Below are 26,357 nucleotides of genomic sequence, written 5' to 3' on the forward strand. Positions count from 1 at the left end.
CCAAGCCTTTCATCACCACGTGCAATGCAAAGCAGGGGGATGCAGTGGTGTAAAGCACACCCCCACTTGACTCTAGAGCAGTGGAGACGTGTTCTCTGGAGTGACCAATCACGCTAATCCGGCAATCTGATGGAAGAGTCTGGATTTGGTGGTTGCCAGGAGAACTGGACGTGCATGACTGCATTGTGCCAAGTGCAAAGTTTGGTGGATGGGGGATTATGGTGTTGTAGTGTAGTTATAGTGTATATATATATATAATTCCTAAAAAATAGGTGGGTCATGGCTTGAAGACCTTGGGGAAATGTGGGTCTCATGGCCAAACCATTAGAATGTTGAAAATATTCTTGTGTTTAGCAGAAGAAAGAAATTAATTCAGGTTTGTAACAACTTGAGGGTAAGTAAAGGATGACAGAATTTTCATTTTGGGGTGAACTATCCCTTTAACATCTGATACCATAGTACCACCACAGTACTTAGATTTCTGATTGCATGTTCATGGTGGTTTTAATTGGCGTGACTACTGTCAACAGATATGCAAATTTGTGAAACTGATCATTAAAAATCATAAATGAATCAGGAAATGTGTTAAAGCTGCTTTATTCAAGTGTCATGCATTGAAAAGTCCATTCACATTTAATTTGATTGGTTTTCGTTTGAAATTAATTTACATATACATGAATACAAATCTTTTTAGCATTTTTAGTGGCTTTACAAACTTTAAGTCTACCACTAACTGACTCGTTATCTTGATGTGAAAGTGGTTAATGATATGTCAGTGTTGTTTTCAGAGGATAGAAAACAGATAACAGAAACTGATAAAAGTGCCTTGAAAAAAGTGGTTTTCATATTAACTCTTTGCAAGGGTTTAAAAAAGCACCTTTTTTCCCCTTTTTTTCATTTGCTATAAAGGTCGTTGGAGATGAAACAAGTTCTTGGTTATTTAGATCAATGTTTTGGTTTCTGGTTTTTGTTTTTAAACGACCTATTATGCCCTTTTACAAAGTCTTTAGACAAAGTCTACAAAGTTTTTTGGGCTCAATAGAATAGGTTTTATGCTTGAATGTTCAAAACACAATATTTTTTGCATATAGTATTGCAGCACATCTTTCCCAATCTGTCAGTAACGCTAGTTCCTGTCTATATGAAGCCCCTTCTTTCGTAAAGTGTAATGTGCTCTGGTTGGCTGCATGAGTTGTGATTGGTTTTGGAAATGCCTTTTTATTTCAAGTATATGTATCTGCAGGTTAGTAATAGGCGTTACCACATCAGTGGGCGTGGCCATAAACACTCAAGACTGCAATGGATGCATTTCAGAGAGTTCAGAAACAGTGACATTGATATCGAGAAAATCTCCCGTTGTAGTGACTTGTGGTTTGTAACTTTGCAGATCTTTACACACTAAAGAAAGTTTTACATGTAAAAAAAGCATAATAGGACACCTTTAAATCACACAGTTGGCTCTTTATTTGCAAACATGTACGTGAGTGTGAATATTCTTGTGTTATTCTGCACAGAATCAATTGTGACAGCCCCACTCCTGGATGTGACAGCTCCCCTAAACCGTTTGTCTGTAACACCAGTGGGTCTTATTGTGCCGTTAAGCACAATTCAGCCTATCACTGTTTCTGTGCGGACGTGGTGGCGTTCACACGCACTGGATCCTTACGCTCACCGCCATATTTCTTCAAAGGTCTCAACTCAGGTACTACATTTCACTAAACAACACGAATGTGCATCTCTGTGCAGACTGTAGCATTAAAACGGGAGGAATGAACACACTGGACATGTTTGGAATAGCATACTACTAGACAATATTTGGGGTGTATATTGGGCCTAATAACTTACATTATGTATATAATACCCAGACAACCCACAATACCGGTGAAAAGATTGGGGTCAGTAAGAAATCGACACTTTTATTCGGCAAGGATGCACTCAGTTGAGTAATAGTGACAGTAAAGACATTAATAATGTTACAAAAAAATCTGTTTCAAATAAATGCTGTTCTTTTGAATTTTCTTTTAATCAAAAATCTTACAACAATAACATCAACAAAAAAATGATGTATCCCAGTTTACATAAAATTGTAATGTAGCACAACTATTCACATCACATTTTTAAATCACATTTTTAAATATTTCAATAGAAAACACACACTGTAAAAAATTATATGTTCAAAAAGTTATGACAACATATGTTTTTACATTGTTTTAACTCATCAAAATAAGTGTTAAGAAACGTTAAACTTGTTTATATTAGTTATACAAGATGTAACTAATTTTTTAAAGTCAGTTTAACATAATTTAAGTTGAAATAACTTAAACATACAAGTCGATTGTACTGTAAATGTTCAAAATTTGCCTTTTTTTACAGTGCACATTTCAACATTTAATAATATTTCAAAATATCACTGTTTTTACTGTATAAAAAAATATAGGATTTTATTACAATACACGCAGTCTTACCAACCCCAAACTTTTCAATGTATTTTAGATGTCTAGTATGCTATGTATCATGTTCATGACTGAATATCATCCATATTCAGTCATTCACATTATTTCATATGCTATTTTTAATGCATAGAGCACAGTAAGCCCTATACTATAGTATTCCATTTTGCCATTGTAACAGATCAAGGTTGGTAGTGACAATGCAATCAAGCAATGAACGAAGAGTACAAACGCACATGCACACTTTGTCTATTCTTTTCATATGACAGTGAGACGTGTCTCTCAAAAAAACGTCATTAGAATGCATTATGCAAATGACTCATTTCCATCTATTGTAACGTTTACAGTCAGTATTCATCATGCTTTACACCTGTATTCAGTGCCAAAGGCATTTCATGACCACAGTCAACAAATACCTGTCAATAAAACCTTTTTTCTTTCGTATTCTCCTTATGTTTTCTCTCTCTACTGCAGTGAAACTTGCTCCCCCTCAGATAAAAAGTCTTAAGCCATCAGAGGGACGTTCTGGGTGTTTGCAAGTGGACTGGGGAACAACTGAGAGCCTTTCCAAAGAGGAGAAAGACCGTTTACGGCTGCAAATGGAGTTCACCACACATGATCAGGTTTACAAATATGTCTGTTATGAGCAAAGTTAAAATTTCATCATTTACTCTCCCTCATATAATTTCACATTTGATCACATTAATGACTTTCGGTGTGTTTCAAGAAAGAGAAGGAGAGTAAAATGATGATAGAATTTACCACTTTGGTTGAACTGTCCCTTTAAGAGTGTCACATTCTTTGTGAAGAAGTGCACTTAGTTGCACTTTCACTGTACTTCACATCTTATATATATATATATATATATATATATATATATAAACTGCATTTGCAGATAATATAATATTAATAATTCAATTTTTAAGTGTTCTTAAATAGAGTACTCTATCATGAATTACACTTTAGTACACTTTTAAAAAGTTCACTTTGCAATAATGTCAAATTAAAAGCTTTCATGTTCATTTAAATCATTATTGTCGTGATTTTTGATGTGTTGACTAACATACTATAGCACATGTAAAGGACTCGATCTATAGTGTGTTACTTGAAATTACATTCAAAATTAATATATTATGAATGTACTAAACTGCAACTTCATCACTACAAATGTGTCAATTAAATGCATGATATACAATCTTCGATGGAAATGACATTAAAGTTTATTTTTGCTTAGCATAAATGCTTGTCAGTACATTCAGCATACACTTTTTCAAAGACAAAGTAATTAAAATTACTTAAATGGGCCAAAAAGCCAAATGGGTCTGAAGTTCAATCAATTGCATTTAATATAACTTTAAACTATAATAAATGTTCATTCAATTGTTCGATTCAATTATTAAGGGTATTTTTATTTGAAGAAATTAAGAATTAAGATAAAAAAATAAATTAAATAAATAAATGTCTAATTTGCCAAAGACTCAAAATGTTTAAAATTTTTAGCTGCTCATATATTAATATGCACTCTAACACTTTAAAACCTGAAGCGTTGTGTTGGAATTCAGACTCGTCTTCAGTGCGAAGTAACCCTTGCCTTCTTTTCTGAGGCAGACCAGCCTAAAACAATTACTTTTAAAAATCTCATCCTAACAGTAAACAGAGCGGTGCATAATGGAGTGCAGTAGAGCAACACCAAAAATATCAAATATCGGGTGGGACAATTTGGCCATTTCTAATAATTGGAGGTACTTGCCCTTAATGCCTATGGGGTTATGCTGCTTTATATTCCTTTAAAGTATATTATGTCCATAATAAGTACTAATTTAAAGTCAATTTACACTGCACCAACAAACTCCAACCAACGGCAACAGACAGGGTTTTGTCAGATCAGTGTCTTACCCCTGTTCTAACCGTCCGTTGCTATTGGTTGGTGATTGTTTAGCTGATTGATAGGTTGTGGATTGTCTGAGAAGTGACGTACTGTAATCTGGTGATTGCCCTAGTTGGGTGGCGTCTGTCGGTGCAGTGTGAATCGGCCTGTAAAAGTCTTCTAAAGTGTACTTCTTTTACACAAAGGATTACACTGATCACATCAAATATTAGATTAGACTATTAATGAAACTCTCTCCTATGATCCTTTAGACTCGATTAAAGACTATACAAGCAAATTCCAATGAGACACTGGAGCTTTGTGACTTACACCCAGGATCCAAGTACTCAGTGAGACTGAGAGCTCAGGACATTCAGGCACACACTCACTGGAGCTCATGGACCTCTAAAGACACCACCACAGCGGAGAAAGGTAAGACTCTTATGGGGTCTGACATATAGAGCACTGCAGGGGCGTATTTTTGTAGGTTGGCATCACCCTGTTTCAAATTTTACAATAAAGACCCAATTTGATTTTTCCATTGGCTTTTAGATGAATGTAGAAAAAAAGCACACATTAACTTTTATGAAATTGTGAAGCCTTAATCGACAGAAGTAAAAGCTAAACACAAGGTATAAACAAACTAAACTACAGCAACTTAAACGTCACTTAAAAGATTTTTACTGTAAGATTATAAACTCAGCAAGGCTGTAAACGCAGACTAGTAGTAAGTAGATGAGTTTACCTGTTGGGTGTGATGTTTAATTTCACCAACAACCTCTGTAGTCTCATTTAGACACTTGCAATGTGTTTCAAAGTCAAAGCTTTGAAAAAAATGAAAAGAATTATGTAATTAATTTTTTGTCATAAAATAAAACGTTAAAATAATAATTTGAGCTTGGGTTAAACACAGACCTTCCAAAGACCTTCGACCTACTCCAAGTGAGATTCGAACGGGGGTATCTGGTGTGGAAAGTGGGCATGCTAACAAGAACGCTTAAGACTCTTGAGATCAGGGGAGTGAGGTTTACACGCACAGTATTTACCTATTCTTCAAGCGAAATTGAAGAACAAACTGGTATAGCGTAATTTCAAACTTATAATAATAAATCAGGCCGTAACTAAGTTTGTTTTGGGAGTTTGAAACAGCTTACCAAAGTGAACTTTCCGGAAAAGTTTGTTTGGGCTGATAAACACCTTCGTACTACCATTTGTTCTGCTGTATTTCACATTACACTTTTTTCTGACTCAGTTGGCTTGTTAAGTCTGTCAAGGTTAGACGTCCACGAGTGAAAACATGAACACACTGGAGAGCTTCAAAGTAGAAAATGAAGTTGTACTTCTGATGAAATGAGACACTGACACTGTTGTTCATGTTTAATATGGTAATGCTGCTTTTAAGCTATCTATTGTATAGAGTGATAACTATATTGCTGCTAAGAACTTTGCCATGAGTATATCGGGGTCTTTGCTGGCCTACGTCCGTTACATCTGCCATTTCAGGCATTTAACCAAAACCCATTGACTTCGGGATGATGGAGCCTAAAGTTCTAAAATATGAACTAATTTCTGGGTTTTCTAAGTTCCCTATTATGCTTTTTTTGGTGTTACCTTTCATTTAGTGTGTAACATAGCTGTTTGTGAATGTAAAATGTAAAATTCTTTCAAAAGAAAGGACCGATTCTTAGCAGCTGAAACGAGTAATTCCAGTCTCACTTCCTGCATTAACCTATGTACAGTGGGGCAAAAAAGTATTTCGTCAGCCATCAATTGTGCACGTTCTTCCACTTAAAAATATGAGAGAGGCCTGTAATTTTCATCATAGACATTTTTTTCTCATTCTGTCTCTCATAGTAGAAGTGTACCTACACTCAAAAAAATTCTGGGTTAAAAACAACCCAAGTTGGGTTGAAAATGGACAAACCGAGAAATTGGGTTGTTTGAACCCAGTGAATGGATCCATTCAAGCAACCCAATTTCTAGGTTTGTCCATTTTCAATAAATTTGCAAATACATTTTTAAGAATTTATTTGCAAATTAGGGTGGAAAATAAGTATTTGGTCACCGACAAAAAAAGCACGATTTCTGGATTTCACAGACCTGTAACTTCTTCTTTAAGAGGCTCCTCTGTCATCCACTTCTCACCTGTATTAATGGCACTGGTTTGATTTTGTTATCAGTATAAAAGACACCTGTCCACAACCTCAAACAGTCAGACTCCAAACTCCACTATGGCAAGACTAAAGAGCTGTCAAATGACACCAGAGACAAAATTGTAGATCTGCACCAGGAAGACATACAAGACCACTGATAATCTCCTTCGATCTGGGGCTCCACGCAAGATCTCACCCCGTGGGGTAAAATTGATCACAAGAACGGTGAGCAAAAATCACAGAACCACACGGTGGAACCTAGTGAATGACCTGCAGAGAGCTGGGACCAAAGTAATAAAAGCTACCATCAGTAGCACACTATGTGGCCAGGAACTCAAATCCTGCAGTGCCAGACGTGTCCCCCTGCTTAAGCCAGTACATGTCCGGGCCCGTCTGAAGTTTGCTAGAGAGCATTTGGATGATGGTAAATGGTAAATGGTAAATGGACTGCATTTATATAGCGCCTTTATCCAAAGCGCTTTACATTTTTGCCTCACATTCACCCATTCATACACCGACGGCGATGTCAGCCATGCAAGGCGCCATCCAGCTCATCGGGAGCATGCTGGGGTTAGGTGTCTTGCTCATGGACACTTCGACACTTGGTCAGGTGGAACCGGGGATCGAACCACCAACCTTTCGGTTTGTAGACAATCTACATGAACCACTGAGCCACTGCCGCCCAGTATAGTGATTCAGAAGAGGATTGTGAAAATGTCATATGGTCAGATGAAACCAAAATATAACTTTTGGAGGAGAAAGAATGCTAAGATGCACTATACTGCTGTGAAGCATGGGGGTGGAAACATCATGCTTTGGGGCTGTTTTTCTGCAAGGGGACCAAGGCGACTGATCAGTGTAAAGGAAAGAATAAATGAATGAATGGGGCCATGTATCGTGATATTTTGAGTAAAAACCTCCTTCCATCAGCAAGGTCATTGAAGATGGAACATGGCTGGGTCTTTCAGCATGACAATGATCCCAAACACACCACCCGGGCAACGAAGTAGTGGCTTCATAAGAAGCATTTCAAGGTCCTGGAGTGGCCTAGTCAGTCTTCAGATTTCGACCCCATAGAAAATCTTTGGAGGGAGATGAAAATCGGTGTTGCCCAGCAACAGCTCCAAAACATCACTGCTCTAGAGGAGATCTGCATAGAGGAATGGGCCAAACTACCAGCAACAGTGTTTAAAAACTTTTTGGCGACTTACAGAAAATGTTTGACCCTTAACTTTTGTTAAAATACTTATTTTCCATCAAAATTTGCAAATAAATTCTTTAATAATCAGAATTTGATTTTCTGGGTTTTTTTCTTCTTCTGTCTCTCATAGTTGGAAGTGTACCTATGATAAAAATGACTGGCCTCTCTCATCGTCTTAAGTGGGAGAACTTGCACAATTGGTGGCTGACTAAATACTTTTTTGCCCCACTGTAGGATTGTAATAAACTTGTATAATGCTAGCCAGTGATCTTCATTGGCTGCCTGCAAACAATGTAGTACTTTGACCCGCCATCAATCTCAATTAGGGTAACCAGATGTCCCGAAAATTTCGGGACAGTCCCAAAATCTACACTGTTGTCCCGAATCCCGAATCTGGTCCTGATTGTCCCGAAAATTATACTAAAGCAAAATCTTGAGTAGTTATTGTCTGATAAAAATTAAAAACTGTTTGTGGAGGTTGAGGTGTCCTGCAACCACTCCCCACCGGCTGCTCATTGGCTGCAGCATCTTTTTTAAGTTCTTAAACAAATACTGTAGCCATTATGTGCTGACGTTGGGCCTCCACGACCTAGGTAGGCTATAGCTGTGTGAATTTAAAGTTTTATTGTTTCTATACATGTATTTTATTAATCTATATGTCCCTGTTTTGTTTTAATCCTTGATGAAGAGAGCGCAAGTTGCTGCGGGCAGCCACGAGGAGGACGGTGATAATAGAGGAATTGATTGAAAAAAAAGTGTACCAAAAAAATACTTCACTACACAATTATTTCTTTATTTTCGTTTAAGCTTAGTGTTAGGATATACAGAAAGGTCTGATTCAAGCACTGATACTTACAAGTCATTGTGTTTTTTTTGTTTTTTTTTCACAATAACATTTGAGTTTATGATTTTAATGTAGTGTTTTTTTTTTGGCAGACTAAAGACTAACAGACTGTGGATCTTTGAATAAAAATATGTTTGGTTCAGGTTTGAAAAGAAAAAAAAGAAGGAAAAAAAAAAATATATATATATATATATAAGCCCCCCATATATATGAAGCCCCCCCCCCACCACTGTAAGTATCAGTGCTTGAATCAAGCCAAAATGCCTATGCGGTCTGGGGTGAAGGGATGGGGGGCTTCATATATATATTTTTTCACATCCTGCCAAATATACACACGTGTTCAAAAAGCAATACTAGGCCATTCATTCTGATCAGTTTCAAAGTTTTTTCTGACAAAGAGAGATATGTGTTTGATTCATTAGTAGTGTGGTTAAATGCAGCTGTATGGATGAATGTGAGTTATAGGATTAATTTTTCCTCAGCCCCGTCTGCGGCTCCTCGGATCTGGAGACACATCCAGCCTGCAGAAGAAGCTGGAAAGAGACGCCTTACCCTGCTCTGGAAGGTTTGCTTTTGTTCTATAAAAATCTGTTTTTGAAAATACATGATGAGGATGTGATTCAGAGGGTGGCAAGAAAGACAAAAAGCAGTCAACATGAGATTGGACTGGAGCCCACAGGAAAACAGGAACCTCTTACAGAGCATTGTTGTAGTACTCTGTTATTTAGCATTTACTTTTTAAAGATAATTCAGCTGGGGTTCCTTGAAATGAGAGTCTGTTGACATACTGGGATTTTATTGAGATTGCTGACTTTTGATAGCAGACATTATCTTGGCAAATCTGCACAGTTGTTGATGTCTGAGACATTTCAGATTACATGGGGACTTTTTTCGCAGGAGAAACATCCATATTTAATGTTATTGAGAGGCATCTGAGATCTAAAAGTCTAATATCTAATCTAATTTGTGATTATTATTTTTTTGTTTTTGCTGTGTGATGAAACAGTCTTGATGTATTTATTGGAAAATATATTTAAACCCAACAATGACATGATCATTAATATTTAATATATGTTTAATATAGTTTTCATCTGCACAAAACTGTGCTGTGTTTGTGAGCATCATATGTCTTTAAAGGAATTATTTATTGATTCAATTCAAATGTATATAAAAAACATATTTGAGCAAATTTCACATGATTTTATAAAACAGCATAAATATAAAGATGTAAAGCAGATCAGCGACTGATATAAAAGACTCATTTATGCTGCTTTGTGATTATGGCTCAAGCCACTTCCTGTTTTAATAACACTCTTTAAATTTTGTCTATGTCAGCTTAAATCTGAAAAACAGAATAACCACATCCTGTATGCCCAACATCAGCCTGATTGTAGAACATTTAGTACCTGATTTAGTGATAAGACCAGCTGTAAAATATTCTATAGGAGATTGCTTCTCTACTAACTATTTTTTAAGCGATAGTTCACCCAAAATGATAATTCAGTCAAAAATTACAATTTCTTAAAGCTGTCATCCTTTACATGTTACATTCTCATGTTGTTTGCACCTCATCTGTTTGACTTTGCTTCTTCAGTAGAACGCAAAAATATATTTTGAACATTTTAAAGTCTTTAATCTTTAATGAAAGTCAATGAGGTCCAATGTAAAGTACCGTCCTTCTGCTAGAAGATCTAGTCTCTGACATGACCCTAAGATCTAGTCTCTGACATGACCCTAAGCAGGAACATATATTTTCGATGTACTTTTAAATATATTTCAAAATATACAAAAAACTTGGCCAAAAAGATATATCTGCTGTATATTTTTAAACATACCTTAAACTTATTAAAATATATTGACTTTTATTTTGTCAACCTATATTTACCATACAGTCTTGCTCAACACACCCATTGCTCAAATGATAAAATAATTTTAGCAAAATAAGAGAGATCATACAAAATGCATGCTATTTTTTATTTAGTACTGTCCTGAATAAGATATTCTACATAAAATATGTTTACATATAGTCCACAAGAAAAAAATAGCTGAATTTATAAAAATTAAATAAAAAATGTTTACCCTTGATTCTTAATACTGTGTATCGTTCCCTGGATGTTTTTTTGTTTGTTTTGTGATGGTTGTTCTTGAGTTTCTTGTTTGTCCTGAGCAGTTAAACTGACCAACGATTATACAAATCCTTCATGTCCTGAAAATTCTTCAGTTTTCCAGCATCTTTTGCATATTTGAACCCTCTCCAGAAGTGGCTGTATGATTTTGAGATCCATCTTTCCACAATGAGGACGATTGAGGGACTCAAACACAACTATTTAAAACGGTTCAAACATTCACTGAAGCTCCAGAAGGAAACACGACGTATTAAGAGCTGGGGGTGAAAACTTTTAAACAGGATGAAGATGTCCAAATTCCAAAAACTTATTTTGTTTAAATATCTTTTTTCATTCAGTACTGCCCTTCAGAAGCAACAGAAGATATTTACATATGATATTTCCTGGAAGACAATGAAGTACAATTTACATTGATCTTCCCATTTACAAAGTTTGAACCCCCCAGCTCTTAATGCATATACACCTTTTTTCCTGCTGGTTCAACTAAAAGTTGTTAGAGGTCGTACCGATGCGACCACCACGGTGCACAACGGTGATCTTCCGTTTCTGTTACATATGATATGAGAAATATCAAACAGCAAACAAAATGAAACCATAATGGAGCAGCATTCGAGCTGTGCTCTGCAGACCGTTTATCAATAATAATATTATAATAATTTGTTACATTGTATAGCGCTTTTCTGGGTACTCAAAGTGCTTTACAAACAGAAGGGGGAATCTCCTCAACCACCACCAATGTGCAGCAACATCTGGATGATGCGGCGGCAGCCATATTGCGCCAGAACGCCCACCACACACTAGCTTACTGGTGGAGAGGAGACCGAGTGATTAAGCCAATGAGGATAGGGGATTATTAGGAGGCCATGCTGGACAGATGGACAGAATTATTATAATATTACTACTGTGAGGTCTAGTGAGAAGCATTCAGTGCAGAATTATGTTATAAACCACAGATATCAGAGTAAACAGTGCTGATGTGGAAACCAGGAGAAACATTAGGCTATTTGTGCCATGAACAAAGTTCAGTGGTTTCAGTCCACGAATCACCAACACTCAATATGGATTTATTATAGTTATTGTGGATGAAATAGTCTAATGTTTTTTACATTATTCATCTCAGGGTTCGTACATTCTTTTGAAAGTGAAATCAATGGCTTGACACTTTTTCCAGCACTTCAAAGATAATATTATCAGATTTTAATGTTATTTTTTTTTTTTATGTGATGAGTTGTAAAACTAAAAGTTTAAAGAAAACTGTGTACACAGAATTTTAAAAAATGGTACATTTAGCTTATCGCTGGGGCAGTTCCCTTAAAAGGATATCTTTGTACCTATTTTACTCCTAAAATGTGCATATTAGTACATTTGAGTACAAATGCGTACCTTAAGGTACTTCAATGAACATTTTTGTGGTAAAAAATGGTACAAAGTTGTGCTTTTAAGGGTACTGCCCCAGCGATGAGCTGTTGTACCCCTAAAGGTACCCTCTGTGTTTTGATTGGCTCGTTCTGTCACAGAGGAAAGTTTGGAACAGGAGATGAACTCAGAATCCAGAGCTGTTTTACTCCTTTACATGTCTGTCATTTCCATTGCTTTATAGTCACTCTGTTACATTTACATCTGTGGATGATATGCAGTGTGTATCCACTAAAGAAGGCCTAAAACAAACTATGACAAACACGATATACTAAATGAATCCTTACAATCTAAATAAGGGATTTTCAAACTGAAAAAAGTGGGTGGAAAGATTTATAGAATTTTTGACTCTACATACCTTTATGTATAATGCATTATAAAGGCATTCATTTATTTATTCAGAGCTATATAAACTCAAGTATGCAATTTCGGATTCAGCCAATGTTTGTCTGCTCATCATGGAGATCTACCAGTAGTATCTACCAGTCTGGTAGATACTACTGGTAGATCTTGTAAATACACCATCTTCCTGAATATAAGTTTCATAAGTTTTCTGTGTCTGTTTCAGCCCATCTCCTGGCCTGAGGTCAATGGGGTTGTGCTGAGTTACTCTGCGTCCTGTCACAGTGAGCTGGATTCATGGACCTGTGGTGCTTTAAACGCATCCAGAAGCTTCTGCGTCCTCACCGTCTCAGTCGATCCCTGTAATTGCAGCCTGATGGCTACCAACTCTGCCGGGACATCACCTCCAGCTCACATCTACATACCGGCACACACAGATGAAGGTAAATCACTGATGTGATGCTTCAGCGTGTTTGGGAGTTTCAGTGAAATGAATGTGTTGGAAAAAACAGCTAATAACCAGCGGTTTACATGATAGTTTCTACCTGGTCCAAACCGGTGGTCATTTATGGTCACTAGTTGGACCAGGCTGGTCTTATTTCAACTTACTACATTAATATATAATTTAATGTGCATCACAGGTGTACATATATCATATTTTTCAATTCATTTGAATGTGGTTCATCCAAAAATATTTTAGTCTGTTTTATTTTCAAAAGACAATATAATGTGTATGATACATTATAATAACTATAATATAATTGTAATGCCTAAGCTCCAATGAGGAAGATGAATAAAATATACAGGGTTTATTAGAATGATTCCAAGCCAACATGCGAAACAGCGTATCCTACAAATCTAGATGCACCCTAGCGGCAGCAAATCTAATCTGCCCGCGACTCTAATCTGCCCGTCATCTAGAAACTCTCAATACACTTCTGAGCTGTAAACGCCAAACTCTGGTCAGGCCAATCACATTGTGTATAGAGTCGGTGGGCGGGGCCATAATGACGACGGCCGAGTTGCGTTTGCGTGCTTCTAGTAAACACAGAAACTGGCGAACGGCGGTCTTTCGAATCAGCTTTGACCGCGACTCTGGAAGACTTGGAGTTAAAGGGGGGGTGAAATGCTGTTTCATGCATACTGAGCTTTTTACACTGTTAAAGACTTAGATTCCCATCCTAAACATAGACAAAGTTTCAAAAACTAATGTTGGACGTTTGATGGAGTATTTCTGTGTTAAAAATACTCCTTCCGGTTTCTCACAAGTTTCGGCGAGTTTTTTTCGAGTATGGGTCGCCTTGACGTTAAATAGAGCGGAAGGTCCTTGTATGGGCCGTACGGGCTCTTCTCCCGGTAGGGTGCGCGCGCGCGTGAATAGAGCGAGAGAGAGGAAATGCACGCCGTAAACAGTCTCTCAGCTGCAGATCCAGTCGTCCGTGAACACTTATGTGGCGCCGCGCTTCTCTTTATTCCTATGGGTGACGTCGAGCGACTTCAACGCTTCAGCACAGCATTCCGGGAAGGCAGCGCTGCATTTGAACCGATTTGAACGCAGAAATGATGAGAAGCTTCACAACATCGCTTCAGTCGCGTCGCAAAGTGGATTTACACGCCACTGCTGTCAGGACTTTACCAAATCATACCAAAGAAGTGTGTTTTTGACGGAGCGGTCCCAGCAATAAAGGTTCGTTCCTGCTTTGGAAGCAGCCAGTGAGTTAAACTGCTTCAAATGTCTGTGCTGTTGGCTACGGACGCATGAGTAAACATCAGTAAACGACACGATTGCGTGCTTCGTCATTCAAATGCGCTAACGGTTACTCCATTGTTGTTCTGTATAACGTTACAGTATTCTGACGTGCAAAACCGTTTTGCTTGCTACTGCTAAGGTTTAGTCGCATACAATAGTCCATAAACCGAATCATGTCCTCATAAACTGCGAGTAAAGACACAGAAATGTGGAGAGGCCATTAAATACAGTAACTTACATACCACAGAGACGGACGTCCTGATGTTGCCGTTTCTACTGTTCAATTTATTTCTCCCTCAGATTTGATTCTGGATCATTATCTGTATTAGCTGAGATAGATGGGTTTCTCCACGCTTGAGGACGTCACCGCTTTGCGCTCGTCATTCTTTAGCTCCGCCCACACGATACGCCTGCAGGCGCTCGTTTTTTCCGGAAAGACTCGGTACAGCCTATATTTCTTTTATAAATATGATAAAACTAAAGACTTTTCGGAGATATGAAGGATGCAATACTACTCTATAGGTACTCAAGATTGACATGAGATTGACTGAAACTGAGTGTTTCACCCCCCTTTAAGCTTTTCTTTGAGAAAAGAACAAAGAACGGCACTGAAGTCATTCTTAAGAAGGGAAGATGTGTTCGGAGTTTAGCCGACCGGATACGGAGAAAGTTTAATCTTTTAACTAGCTCTGCTTCACCTTCGTTGCTCTGGTTGGTTGTAGCGCTATCCTATCGCGTGCAGAGGGAGTTTAAAGATAACCGTTTTTCCGCCCCTTGGATTGAGCTGTCAATGGTGAGTTTCCAGACCAAACATCTTGATGTGGGTCTGGCTTGTCAGGCTAGAAACAGCGTGCAACATAACAAACAATACCAGACTCAGAACACAAGCAGAAACTAAATACATGGGGATTATTACCATAAAGACAAAACAGCTCTGATGATGGTTAGGGTCCATGGTGACTGATGAGAGGAGGAAATATGGAACAAAGGAACATGTGATGACTGGGACATAACGCCCCCCTGTTGCTCTTTTTTACTCTGAATTCATGACATCCTGCTAATATCTCAAAGCAACTTGCTTGTGGCCGTTTAATGAAATAGTGATGATTCACAGGAAATTCTGCTGAAGCATTCTTACAAACAACATCATTCTCAGAAACCTAGTGGTAATTTATCCTGAACTTAACTCCCATTTCCTTTCCTAGCAGAACTCCCTCCCCCTCAGACTTTCAACGTCACCCCATTGGACGACACTCGCCTGAAGGTGGAATGGACAGCACTGAACCAATCAGAGAGCGGCTTTGTGCTGCAGTGGAGTACTGTGCCTCAGCATGGACCAACCAGTCTGCACTGGGAGCATATGAATAAAACTGCAAGAAGTTTTACTATTACAGGTCTGACCAATCACTTAAACTATATTCCTATAAACTGCTTAATTTTGTTTTGTTTGTTGTGACCCGTTGGTGTGGATCACATCACAAGTTACTAGTGACATTAATAAATATCTTTACTGACAAATTTTACTTCCTTTTCGTCTTTAGCTGATAATCCATCCCTGCTTTTTAAGATATTGACATCGTTTACTACTATAATCATAGTTTAATCAAATAACTAGAACAGAATAGTTTTAGTGCATGTCTCTGTGTGTGTTTCAGGTCTTCAGCCAGGGGTCCCATATAATCTGTCTGTCGTGAGTCTGTTTGGGCGACGAGCAGGAAGGGGCATGTCTGTCACTGCCTTCACACGGGAAGGAGGTCAGATATTACACTGAAACATGCTCATTTATTGGAACTGGAGGTGTATTATTGTAACTGCAGTATTCATCAGTTGACATATGCCATGCTCAAAACAAAAAAACAAAAAACAGAACAATGATCTTTAGAGAACAATGGGGGTAGTTGTCACATATGCTGCTATATATTTTAGAAGGATGCATAACTGTTAAGGTTTTGAGACAAAAGTCTAAATACATAATAGTTTTACTATTTATATTTAGCTGAAAAGCCATTTAATACACTGCCCATCCCAAGAAAAAAAGTTGCTGTTTGGATTTAAATATGCAAATGCTTAAGAGTCTATGATTGGATTATTATTGCATTGATTATTATGTTTTATAGACCAGAAAACATATCGGACCCATTTGAAATCTGTATTTTAAAGGGATATGAAGGAGACTGGGAAGAAACTGCGGCTTTACCGATTTCAACGGCTCTGGCCGAGCTTTGATATACATTAAACGCTATTGGTTATTTTAAAAAAAGGGAAGGAGCTGTTCGATTAGTCCCAGTAATGAGCAAATCATAGCATTTTCCTTATTTAAATCCAAACAGTGACTTTTTTTTGTCTTGTCTGGGAAGTGTATGTTGTGGAAGATTTATATTTATGTATAGAAAAGTATAGTTTATATATTATTTCATATTTTTCACCCCATATACAGTGTGACAATATGAACCAGTCTCCTTTAAAAGATAATTTATCTGTTATATTATTTTTCTTATTTACAAAAAATAAATAAAAAATCTTACCCAAATTAAAATTAAGATCTGACATTTAAAAAATACAAAGGGACAAGAAAAGAAACCAAAGAAAGGCTGTCATTATAATAACAATAATAAAAAAGTGCAGCTGCTCATGAATTTGCATAATGTTTAACTGCACATCAATCCAGCTCAAGGTAACATCTGCATTTAAATATCAAAATGAATACAATGAACAGTGTCTGTATGTCCATGTCATTTTTTTTTTTTAAATCTACAATAACTGTTAAACTCTGCTATAACTCTGATAAGCTATGTTGGCAATGTGTGACGCAATGTTCAATAATACATGCAATAATAATTAATTCTGCTGTACATATGTGCCATAATAATCGTGTTGGTTACTCGTGCATTATACACTATTTATTGCATTTTGCCAGTATTCTGAGCAACTTTTCCTTGGCTTTTATATTGCATTTGTTTATTGTATTGTTATGCTAATTATTCAATGAACTTTGCTTTATTTAAAATTGACTATGGGTTTTATATGCACCTTCAGGGTTGTCACAAGTAAATTCGTTGTACACAATGACAATAAAGTGATGGTGTTCCTGTGTTCCAGCGCCCTCTGTTGGCCCGAAGTCGACAGTGCTGAAGACGAGCAGCAGCGGTATGGTTCTGAAGTGGGAACCTGTTCCTATAGAGAAACTCCATGGCTTCATCCAGCATTACACTGTCCTGTACAGTATAAATGGCAAAAGTAAGATGCATACTTTTCTTGGCAAAATATTTTAAAGTTATTAATTAAATTGGGTCAAAAAAGTGATGACAGAACCTTTATTGAGTGTCTGTATCTGAAGGTGAGGAGGTTCGCTCTGATGTTGAACAGATATCTCTGAGCGGACTGACAACAGGAATCTATAACATCTGCGTAATGGCTCACACGGCAGCAGGGGGCGCCGCGGGGCCGTGGCAGATGGTGGAGCTGAGTAAGAGTGATGCATTCATTCATGCTTGCTGTATAGACACAATGTTATCTTTAAACCTGTTTGTGTGTGTCCAAAGGGCTTGAGGATGTACAAGTGATCCCCATACTGCTGAGTGCACTACTACTGAGTTTCCTCATATTAATAATCCCATTATGCTTGAGATTAAGGTAAGAGAACTTGTTAGTAAATCATGATTCTGTTATTAAAACTATATTCATTCAAGTAGCATTAATAAACATGGTCCAATATTTATGCATCTCAGTATGAACAACCTCGATAGCATATTATGCTCGATAGCATATACTAACATGCTGTACTTATTGTCTCTGTATTAATGTTTATTTAGGATTAAACAGTGTCTGTTTCCGACTGTACCAGACCCCTCAAAAAGCAGCCTGTCCGTCTGGTCTAACACAAACCCATGTCAGGTAAACAAGACCCTAGTTATAGTTATTCAGCATGGGCAGGGATTCTTCAATACAACCCACATGCTGATAGGAGGAAATAAATACACCTTTTGACTTTTGGCAACTAAAATCGGAATCATTTTTGTTGAATGACTTGCATTTCTTGCAACAGTCTTAAAGGAATAAATTCATATTCAAAGATGTGGCCTAAAAAAATGGGATTTCATCACTTTACTTCTGGTTTAGATATTTGTACTGGAGAAAGAAATACTCTGGGGGAAATTCTACTAATACAATGTTGAATAACATTTTGTCAAAAGTTAGTGGGTTACAGTAGACAACAGTGTCAGAGAAAAGTACACAGCACATGAAATAAAAGAAGAAAACAAAGTAAAATCCTGGTAAAAATATGGAATATTTTGGAAAAAGCATATTAGAATGATTTCTGAAGGATCATGTGACACTGAAGACTGGCGTAATAATGCTTAAAATTCAGCTTTGATCACTGGAATAAATTACATTTTAAAATATTATATAATAGAAAACAGCTCTTTAAATTGATCAAATAAAAGCAGCGTTTGTGAACATGAGACTTCTACACACACTACTGGTCAAAAGTTTGGAAACATTAATCTTTTTAAAAGTAGTCTCTTAATCTCACCAAGGCTACATTTATTTTATCAAAAAGACAGTAAATACTGTGAAATATTGTAATATTTAGTCAAATATAATTTATTCCTTTGATCAAAGCTGCAGTTTCAGCATTACTCCAGTCTTAGTGTCACACGGTCCTTCAGTGATCTTGGTGCTAAATAAATATTTCTCATTATTATTAATGTTAAACACATTTTTTTCTGGATTCTTTGATGAATAGAAAGTTCAAAATAACATAATTTATTATAAATAGTAATAACTTTTGTAACATTTTATTAATTTGTCTTTTTTATTTGAAAAAAGACCCTTTTTTCTTACTTACCCTAAACTTTAGAATGGCAGCCAGTGTATCATGATTTCCATAAATAAAATTAAATAAAAATAAATAAAAATAAACTGTTTTTAACATTGACGATAATAAGAAACTGGTCTTTTTATTTTATCAATTGTTTTGTGTGGTGGATGTGTGAAACACAATTTTGTTTTTATATGGAGCATAAAAATGACAAATAAAAGGAATCTGAAATGATTTCTGAAAGAGCATGTGTCTGGAGTAATGATGCTGAAATTTCAGCTTTGCCATCAGAAGAATAAATTACATTTTAAAATATATTACCAGTTGATTTAAATTGTAATAATATTTCACAATATTACAGTTTTTACTGTATTTTTGATCAAATAAATGCAGCCTCTGTGAGATTAAGAGACTACTTTCTAGTAGTCTACTTTCTAAGTGTTTCTAAACTTGTGATCAGTAATGTACCGTATATATATATATATATATATATATATATATATTTGTATGTATGTGTGTATATATATATATATTTGTATGTATGTGTGTATAAATATACAGTATATTAAAATGTTCAAACTAGAGCATGATTGGTTTCATTAAGTTTTCTCTTCTATTTTCAGCAGCACAAGCGAACATCCACCTTGAGCTCCATCATCTCTATCAGTCAAGTTACAAGCTATCAGAGTTATGGTGAGAAAGACTACATGCCGGTTGAGGTATTCCCCTACCACACTGTTCGACAAGAAGACAATGAGACCAGCGGCACTTCCACTGGAACATACCTGGACCCCAAACCGGCATCAACTCAAGCTTCCCCAACACATCTCTTCAACCAGAGCTACACCAAACCAGACCAAGTCATTCCTGCTGGATATAAAGAAGACTCCCCGGCCGATCTCTTGTTTGATTCACTCCTCAGCTATAAAATCAATCAAGTAGATTTAGGCAGCTACGTCCATGTGTCCCAGTGCAACATGCCATTTGTTACAACCGTAGACGCATACAGAACTCTTGAGCTTGACGAGTGTTCGCACTTCCTGCAGGTTTTACCGGAGGACACCAGCACATAGTTCACCACAGAGTCCTACATGACTGGGGTTTCACAATCACACTCTCTCCAGCCAGCCCGCCAAAACGAGTGCCCTCATATCACACACACACCATCTTTGCGTGCTTTCTGATTGACTCATAAACACAAGCTTGTGGAGTAAAAGGATAGTTGTAACGGCATGGTTGGGATGTAAACTGGAAGCAACTTTTTTCCTTTGGAAGCAGCTCTGCATACTGTCCAGTGTCAGCCTCAGTTAATTATAAAAGTTGCACTAGATTTACAAAAGTTTCATTGGCAGGTTCAAGAGATTGCGTGAACTAGCGGGTAACTTTTTTCGTGGAATCTTTTTAGATTGTGTGTCCTGTCAGAGCTCGTCTAGGTCAAGGACTTCCAAGGAAGTCAGAACTGCTCCAGCTCTCACAAAACCACTTTGATCTCAAGAAACAAAATGTGCACAAAACAATTGATACCATTTGAAAATTGCATGGAAAAATTGTGCCAGGGGGGAAAATCGCTTTTGTTGCATGGAAACTTGGCCAATATGATCTGTTGTCAAGTATAAAACTGTGCTATTTTACTGTTGACATCATATTGCTTTTCCCATTTTTATTATCCTATGGTGCTTTGAAAACTATCCGCATTATGCTACTTACACATTGTGAGATTCGGTTTACTGTTACATTTTTAGTAAGTATTTGTAAATAGTGCTTTTTAAATCCTCCCATTTCTGTTGACACAGTCAAGGACAAACAGTCCCAGACAGGACAGCACTTTCCCCTTCGTAGGAAAGGTTACATCACAGACACAGAATTTGAAATTATACAGACCTCTTTAACTTAAGAGGACCCAAATTTAAACCTTTTTATTATTGTGCATTGTGTGTTTCCGATGTGGTCTTAACTGTTGCACTGCTGCTTACATTAAACCTGTCACCTCCTGCTTTTTACTCTGTCCTGCCTCATTTCTAGCTGATTTTGGAGATCAGGTGAAACTCAATCTTAACAGGTTTTGGATATCTGACAGAACTAAATTCTAACTTATAGAACAATCCAGACAAAACAAATAACTTCTGATGGGATCTGGTAACAAGAATGGACTAATCTAACTAATCTAGATCCTGTCTTTTTACAAATTATTGTTTCATTAGCCTATACACAATCAGGCATAACATTATGACAGGTGAAGTAAAAACCACTGATTATCTCTTCATCACGGCACCTGTTAGTAGGTGTGATATATTCGGCAGCAAGGGAACATGTTGTCCTCAAAGTTGATATGTTAGAAGCAGGAAAAATGAGCAAGCGTAAGGATTTCAGCAAGTTTGACAATGGCCAGATTGTGATGGCTAGACGACTGGGTCAGAGCATCTCCAAAACTGCAGCTCTTGTGGGCTGTTCCCGGTCTGCAGTGGTCAGTATCTATCAAAAGTGCTCCAAGAGGAACAGTGGAGAACCGGCCACAGGGTCATGGGTGGCCAAGGCTCATTGATGCACGTGGAAAGTGAAGGCTGGCCCGTGTTGTCCGATAAAACAGAAGAGCTACTGCAGCTCAAATTGCTCAAGAAGTTAATGCTGGTTCTGATAGAAAGGTGTCAGAAAATGCATCACAGTTTGTTGCATATAGGACTGCATAGCCGCAGACCAGTCAGGGTGCTTATGCTGACCCCTGACCAACATTGGCACGTGAGCATCAGAACTGGACCACGGAGCAATGGAAGATGGTGGCCTGGTCTGATGAATCATGTTTTCTTTTACATCACGTGGATGGCCGGGTGTGTGCGTCGCTTCCCTGGGGAACACATGGCACCTGCATGCACTGTGGTAAGAAGGAAAGTTGGCAGAGTCAGTGTGATGGCAGGCTTGGGTCCTGCCATCCATGTTTATGTTATTTGACACATACTCCTACCTTAGCATTGTTGCAGACCATGTACACCCTTTCATGGAAACAGTATTCCCTGGTGGCTGTGGCTCTTCCAGCAGGATAATGCGCCTGTCACAAAGCAAATATTATTCAGGAATGGTTTGAGGAGCACAACAACAAGGTTGAGTTGGTCTCTAAACTCCTCAGATCTTAATCTAACCGAGCATCTGTGGGATGTGCTGAACAAACAAATCTGATCCATGGAGGCCCCCCTTCACAACTTACAGGACTTAAAGGATCTGCTGCTAACATTTTGGTGTTAAATACCACACCTTCAGGAGTCTAGTGGAGTCCATGCCTTGATGGGTCAGGGCTGTTTGAGCAGCAAAAGGGGGACCAACACAATATTAGGTCATAATGCTATGCCTGATTGGTGTATATGAATATAAGATGCTAATCAAAAGAACAGGTCAACTGTTAAGCTGAGCTGATCTGATGGACCCCTTTTGCCTTAATTCTTCATGGCATAGATTCAACAAGGTGCTGGAAACATTTGGCCCATATTGTCATGAGAGCATCACACATTTACTGCAGATTTGTCGGCTGCCATCCATGATGCAAATCTCCTGTTCCACCACATCCCAAAATTTAGATCTGGTGACTGCGTTTGAGTTTAGTGAACACATTGTGATGTTCAAGAAACCATTTTGAGATGATTTGAGCTCTGTGACCACGGCGTGTTACCCTGCTGAATGTAGCCATCAGAAGATGAGTACACTGTGGTCATAAACGGATGGACAGGGTCAGCAGCAACCAACACTCAGGTAGGCTGATGTTTAAAGGATGCTCAATTGGTACTATAAAGGCCTAAAGTGTGCCAAGGAAAATGAACATGAACTTGAGACAATGCAGGATAAATCCATGCTTTCACATTTTTTACGTCGAATTTGTGACCCTACCATCTGAATGTCACAGCAGAAATCGAGACTCATCAGACCAGGCAATGTTTTTACAATCTTCTATTGTCCAATTTTGATGAGTCTGTGTGAATTGTAGCCTCAGTTTCTGTTTTTAGCTGACAGGAGTGGCACCAGTGTCGTCTTCTGCTGTGGCTCCTGATCTGCTTCAAGGTTAGACGTGTTGTGCGTTCAGAGATGCTCTTCTGAAGGCCTTGGTTGTAACGGGTGATTATTTGAGGTCTTTTGACTTTCTGTCTGCTCATACCAGGCCATTCTCCTCTGACCTCTGGAATCAACAAGGCATTTTCTCCCATAGAACTGCCACTCAATTGATATTTTCTCTTTTTCAGACCTATTCTCTATAAACCCTAGAGACCCTATATGACTAAGCAATCCCATTGTAAAATAATTGCAAAAGTTCATTTTTGCGAGCTGTATCTGAAGACAAACCAGTTTATAGAAAAGGAAAAGACAGTGAGAGGGTCGCTAGATGAGCATTGGGAAATTTTTGTTGGGAATGTTGTGGCTTTAGGCCAGAGGTCACCACCGCTGGTCCATCTTTCCTGCGACTGGAATTCCCGACAAAGTCCCTCTTTGTTTAGACAGAGACGGGCCAGGGCAGTGTCACACATACATCCGGCTCCATAGAGCTGATCTTCGCCATCATGAGTGCAGATCGGCCCCGTGCCAGAGCTGGTGCAGCAATATTTATTGTGGAAATGTTGTTGACAAAAGATGAATATTCGCACTGACCTGCCAGAACCGTGCTAACATACTCCTTGCATTCCACCATTCCGTCGAGAATTTGTCAGCCTGCGAAAGTAGTGGATTAATGCTTAGCGCACTATTTGTCATTCTTAATGTCCTCAATGCTCTGTATGTATATATTGTGATAAAGCACATGTTATTGTTATTTGACTATTAAACTGAACAGAAAATCACCTTGCCTCATTGTTATCTCAAGTCACAAAGGTTAATATTTAAAAGTAAACACTCTATATCTTACTCAATTTGAGGAAATATGTGCATATACATAGACTATACATGTGCTGAGTGTGTTGAGCACTTGAAAATGCCAGCTTAGGTTGGACTTTGGTTATATTTATTGATATTTCTTGGGTGCGGTGATTGATCATAGCTAGATTTCCTTTGCACTTTGACTGCTCTGCTGTGTAGATGTTTTATGTATGGAGGAATTAAAAAGTAAAGCGTGTGTTTGGTTTTTCTCTCTGTGCACAACATTTAGTTAACTTTGGGTATTTTTGTATTTAACTTCCCTAATGTCATCAGAGCACAACCTGACAAAACATCCTTGGGATGAAGGCAGAAGGTTCATAAAAGGGCGTAGTGATTATTAGGGTTCATTTAAGAACTAAACTAAGCTGGCTATATAAACAAGCTTGTGTATTTGGGAGTCAAATGAGTCAAGTTTGCACACCTTTTCCTGTTGATTATATGAAGATGGAGCATAAATAATTACAAAAAAAAAATACTCTAAACCACAAAGTTTTGTTATTATTAGGCTGGACTACTTAAGGGATAGTTTACCCAAAATTGCATTTATTTCTCACCCTCATGTCGTTCCAAAACTTGAAGACTTTTGTTCATCTTCAGAACACAAATGAAGATGTTTTTGATGAAATCTGAGAGCTTTCTGTCCCTTCATTGACAGCTACGCAACTACCACTTTCAAGCCCCAGAAAGGTATAGACATCCAAGTAATTCATACGTCTCTAGTGTCGTATGAATTTATCACTTTATTCACAAAAACATTAATTTCCAATATGCATTCATGCAACAACGTCTGCTCTCGCGTCAACACAACATAGCACGCGTGTATCGTGGTGCTCTCATGAACACGCTTACTTTGTAAATTCATATTCTGTTTAATAAAGTGGTAAATTATGTTTGTTTTTTTAAAGGAAAAAGCACTCGCATCACTTCATAAAATTATGAAAGCATACAATCCCATCCTCCCTGCAAATAGCCGTCCAAAGCCACGCCTCTAAAACACACAAACGTGCACAGACCAGAAGCCAGACGACCAGAGACAACGTTATTGGATTACATCATGTGTCATTCACCGGTGGGAGGGGAAGAAACAGAAACTCTTGCTTAGATACATAAGTATGTGATTTTAAAATGACTCCAGTTCAGAAGTTGACCTGTTGTGTGATCGTTATCGATTGTGAATTTAGCAGCTGATCATGTGATGCGCTGACCGTTCTGATCACACCGGTGTGACTGTATGTGTGAAAGGGTTGCACTGACCTGTACCACCTAACTGCTGCAGATAAATTTTTCCGTTGACAGTGTTGCCATTGAAATGCATAAATTCTAGTCACAAACTGCTCCGAGTATCCTGTTGTTAAGGTTGACGTCATGCGGCAGCACTTCCGGGTCCAAACGCTCTAACACCACAAGAAAAACTACAAACGGTGCTACTATACACACACAATGTGGTGTAATACTACAAAAAAGCTATAATCATTACCTTTTTCTCCATACCAAAATTCGCCAGACAGTGATTCATCTTTTATAAATCATTAAAATATTAATGTATGTGACGCTGTGAGCACAGAGACTGTTGTGTAGACTGTAAGTATTTAAAATGTTAAACTTTTTTAAACGTTTGATGTTTAATATGAATAAATAGCGCTCATAAACGGGCGTCAATGGCATTCTCAAGTGAAACGAGTTGAGGCTTGGACCCAGAAACGACGTTCCTTACGTCACGACTTAACAAGCGGATAACGTCAAGGGCACAACTGCCACTTAAAGTAACCACGCCCTTAATTATGCAGAACTTTAAGGCTTTATATAATGTAAACGAATGAGTTATAAAAAAAATTAACATGGGGCTCAATGAGATTCTGCTCCCTTCTGGAGCCCGTCCCTAGTGGCCAGTCGAGGAATTGCAGTTTAAATTACTTCCATATTGGCTTCAAGAGAGACCGTGGGAGGTTGCCACACATTTACAGGCAGGTAGGACACCATAAAATATTCAGACGAAATGCAATGACTGGATGATTATTTTATGGCCCCTTGCCTTCGACAGATTAGCCTATAGGCTATATATATAAATAAAGAGCATTTAACTTAGTGATTGCTATCAGGATGTAAAGAGACTTTCAACCAGCATAACACAAAAAATGTTTCTGAAATAAATCACCTACACTGCCTTTAACGTACTCTATGTAATATCAATTTAATGAAATTATTCAATATAATAATAATGTATTATATATATAATATTATACATAATGTGCCACTTAAGTAATGTGCTTAAGTAAAGTTTTTCTTGAAATAATCATCATTATATTTGTGTGTGCCTGCACTTGTCTGAACGAGTTAATCTATTGTATTTCACTCTTCAACTTTAGTGTGTGTGTGTGTGTGAGAGAGAGAGAGAGAGAGAGAGAGAGAGAGAGAGAGAGAGAGAGAGAGAGAGAGAGAGAGAGAGAGAGAGAGAGAGAGAGAGAGAACTGATTGACGTCAGCAGTGGGCGTGCAC

General features: G+C 37.8%; 1 protein-coding gene across 2 annotated transcripts in view; it reads left to right on the top strand.

The window, feature by feature from the left end:
- Window positions 1–20,968, top strand: part of LOC137089765 (interleukin-6 receptor subunit beta) — a 28,846-nt gene extending 7,878 nt beyond the window's left edge. For both annotated transcript variants that reach the window (XM_067453333.1, XM_067453334.1), the window contains exons 4-15: window positions 1,515–1,702; window positions 2,925–3,073; window positions 4,590–4,749; window positions 8,998–9,080; window positions 12,626–12,842; window positions 15,355–15,543; window positions 15,805–15,903; window positions 17,249–17,386; window positions 17,487–17,615; window positions 17,692–17,782; window positions 17,962–18,043; window positions 19,595–20,968. In XM_067453333.1, the coding sequence (XP_067309434.1) occupies window positions 1,515–1,702; window positions 2,925–3,073; window positions 4,590–4,749; window positions 8,998–9,080; window positions 12,626–12,842; window positions 15,355–15,543; window positions 15,805–15,903; window positions 17,249–17,386; window positions 17,487–17,615; window positions 17,692–17,782; window positions 17,962–18,043; window positions 19,595–20,044 (1,975 nt within the window). In that variant the 3' untranslated portion in view covers window positions 20,045–20,968. The remainder of the gene's footprint in view (window positions 1–1,514; window positions 1,703–2,924; window positions 3,074–4,589; window positions 4,750–8,997; window positions 9,081–12,625; window positions 12,843–15,354; window positions 15,544–15,804; window positions 15,904–17,248; window positions 17,387–17,486; window positions 17,616–17,691; window positions 17,783–17,961; window positions 18,044–19,594) is intronic.
- Window positions 20,969–26,357: the final 5,389 nt, after the last annotated feature.

This window comes from Pseudorasbora parva, chromosome 9 (assembly GCF_024679245.1).
Source record: "Pseudorasbora parva isolate DD20220531a chromosome 9, ASM2467924v1, whole genome shotgun sequence".
NCBI lineage: Eukaryota > Metazoa > Chordata > Actinopteri > Cypriniformes > Gobionidae > Pseudorasbora > Pseudorasbora parva.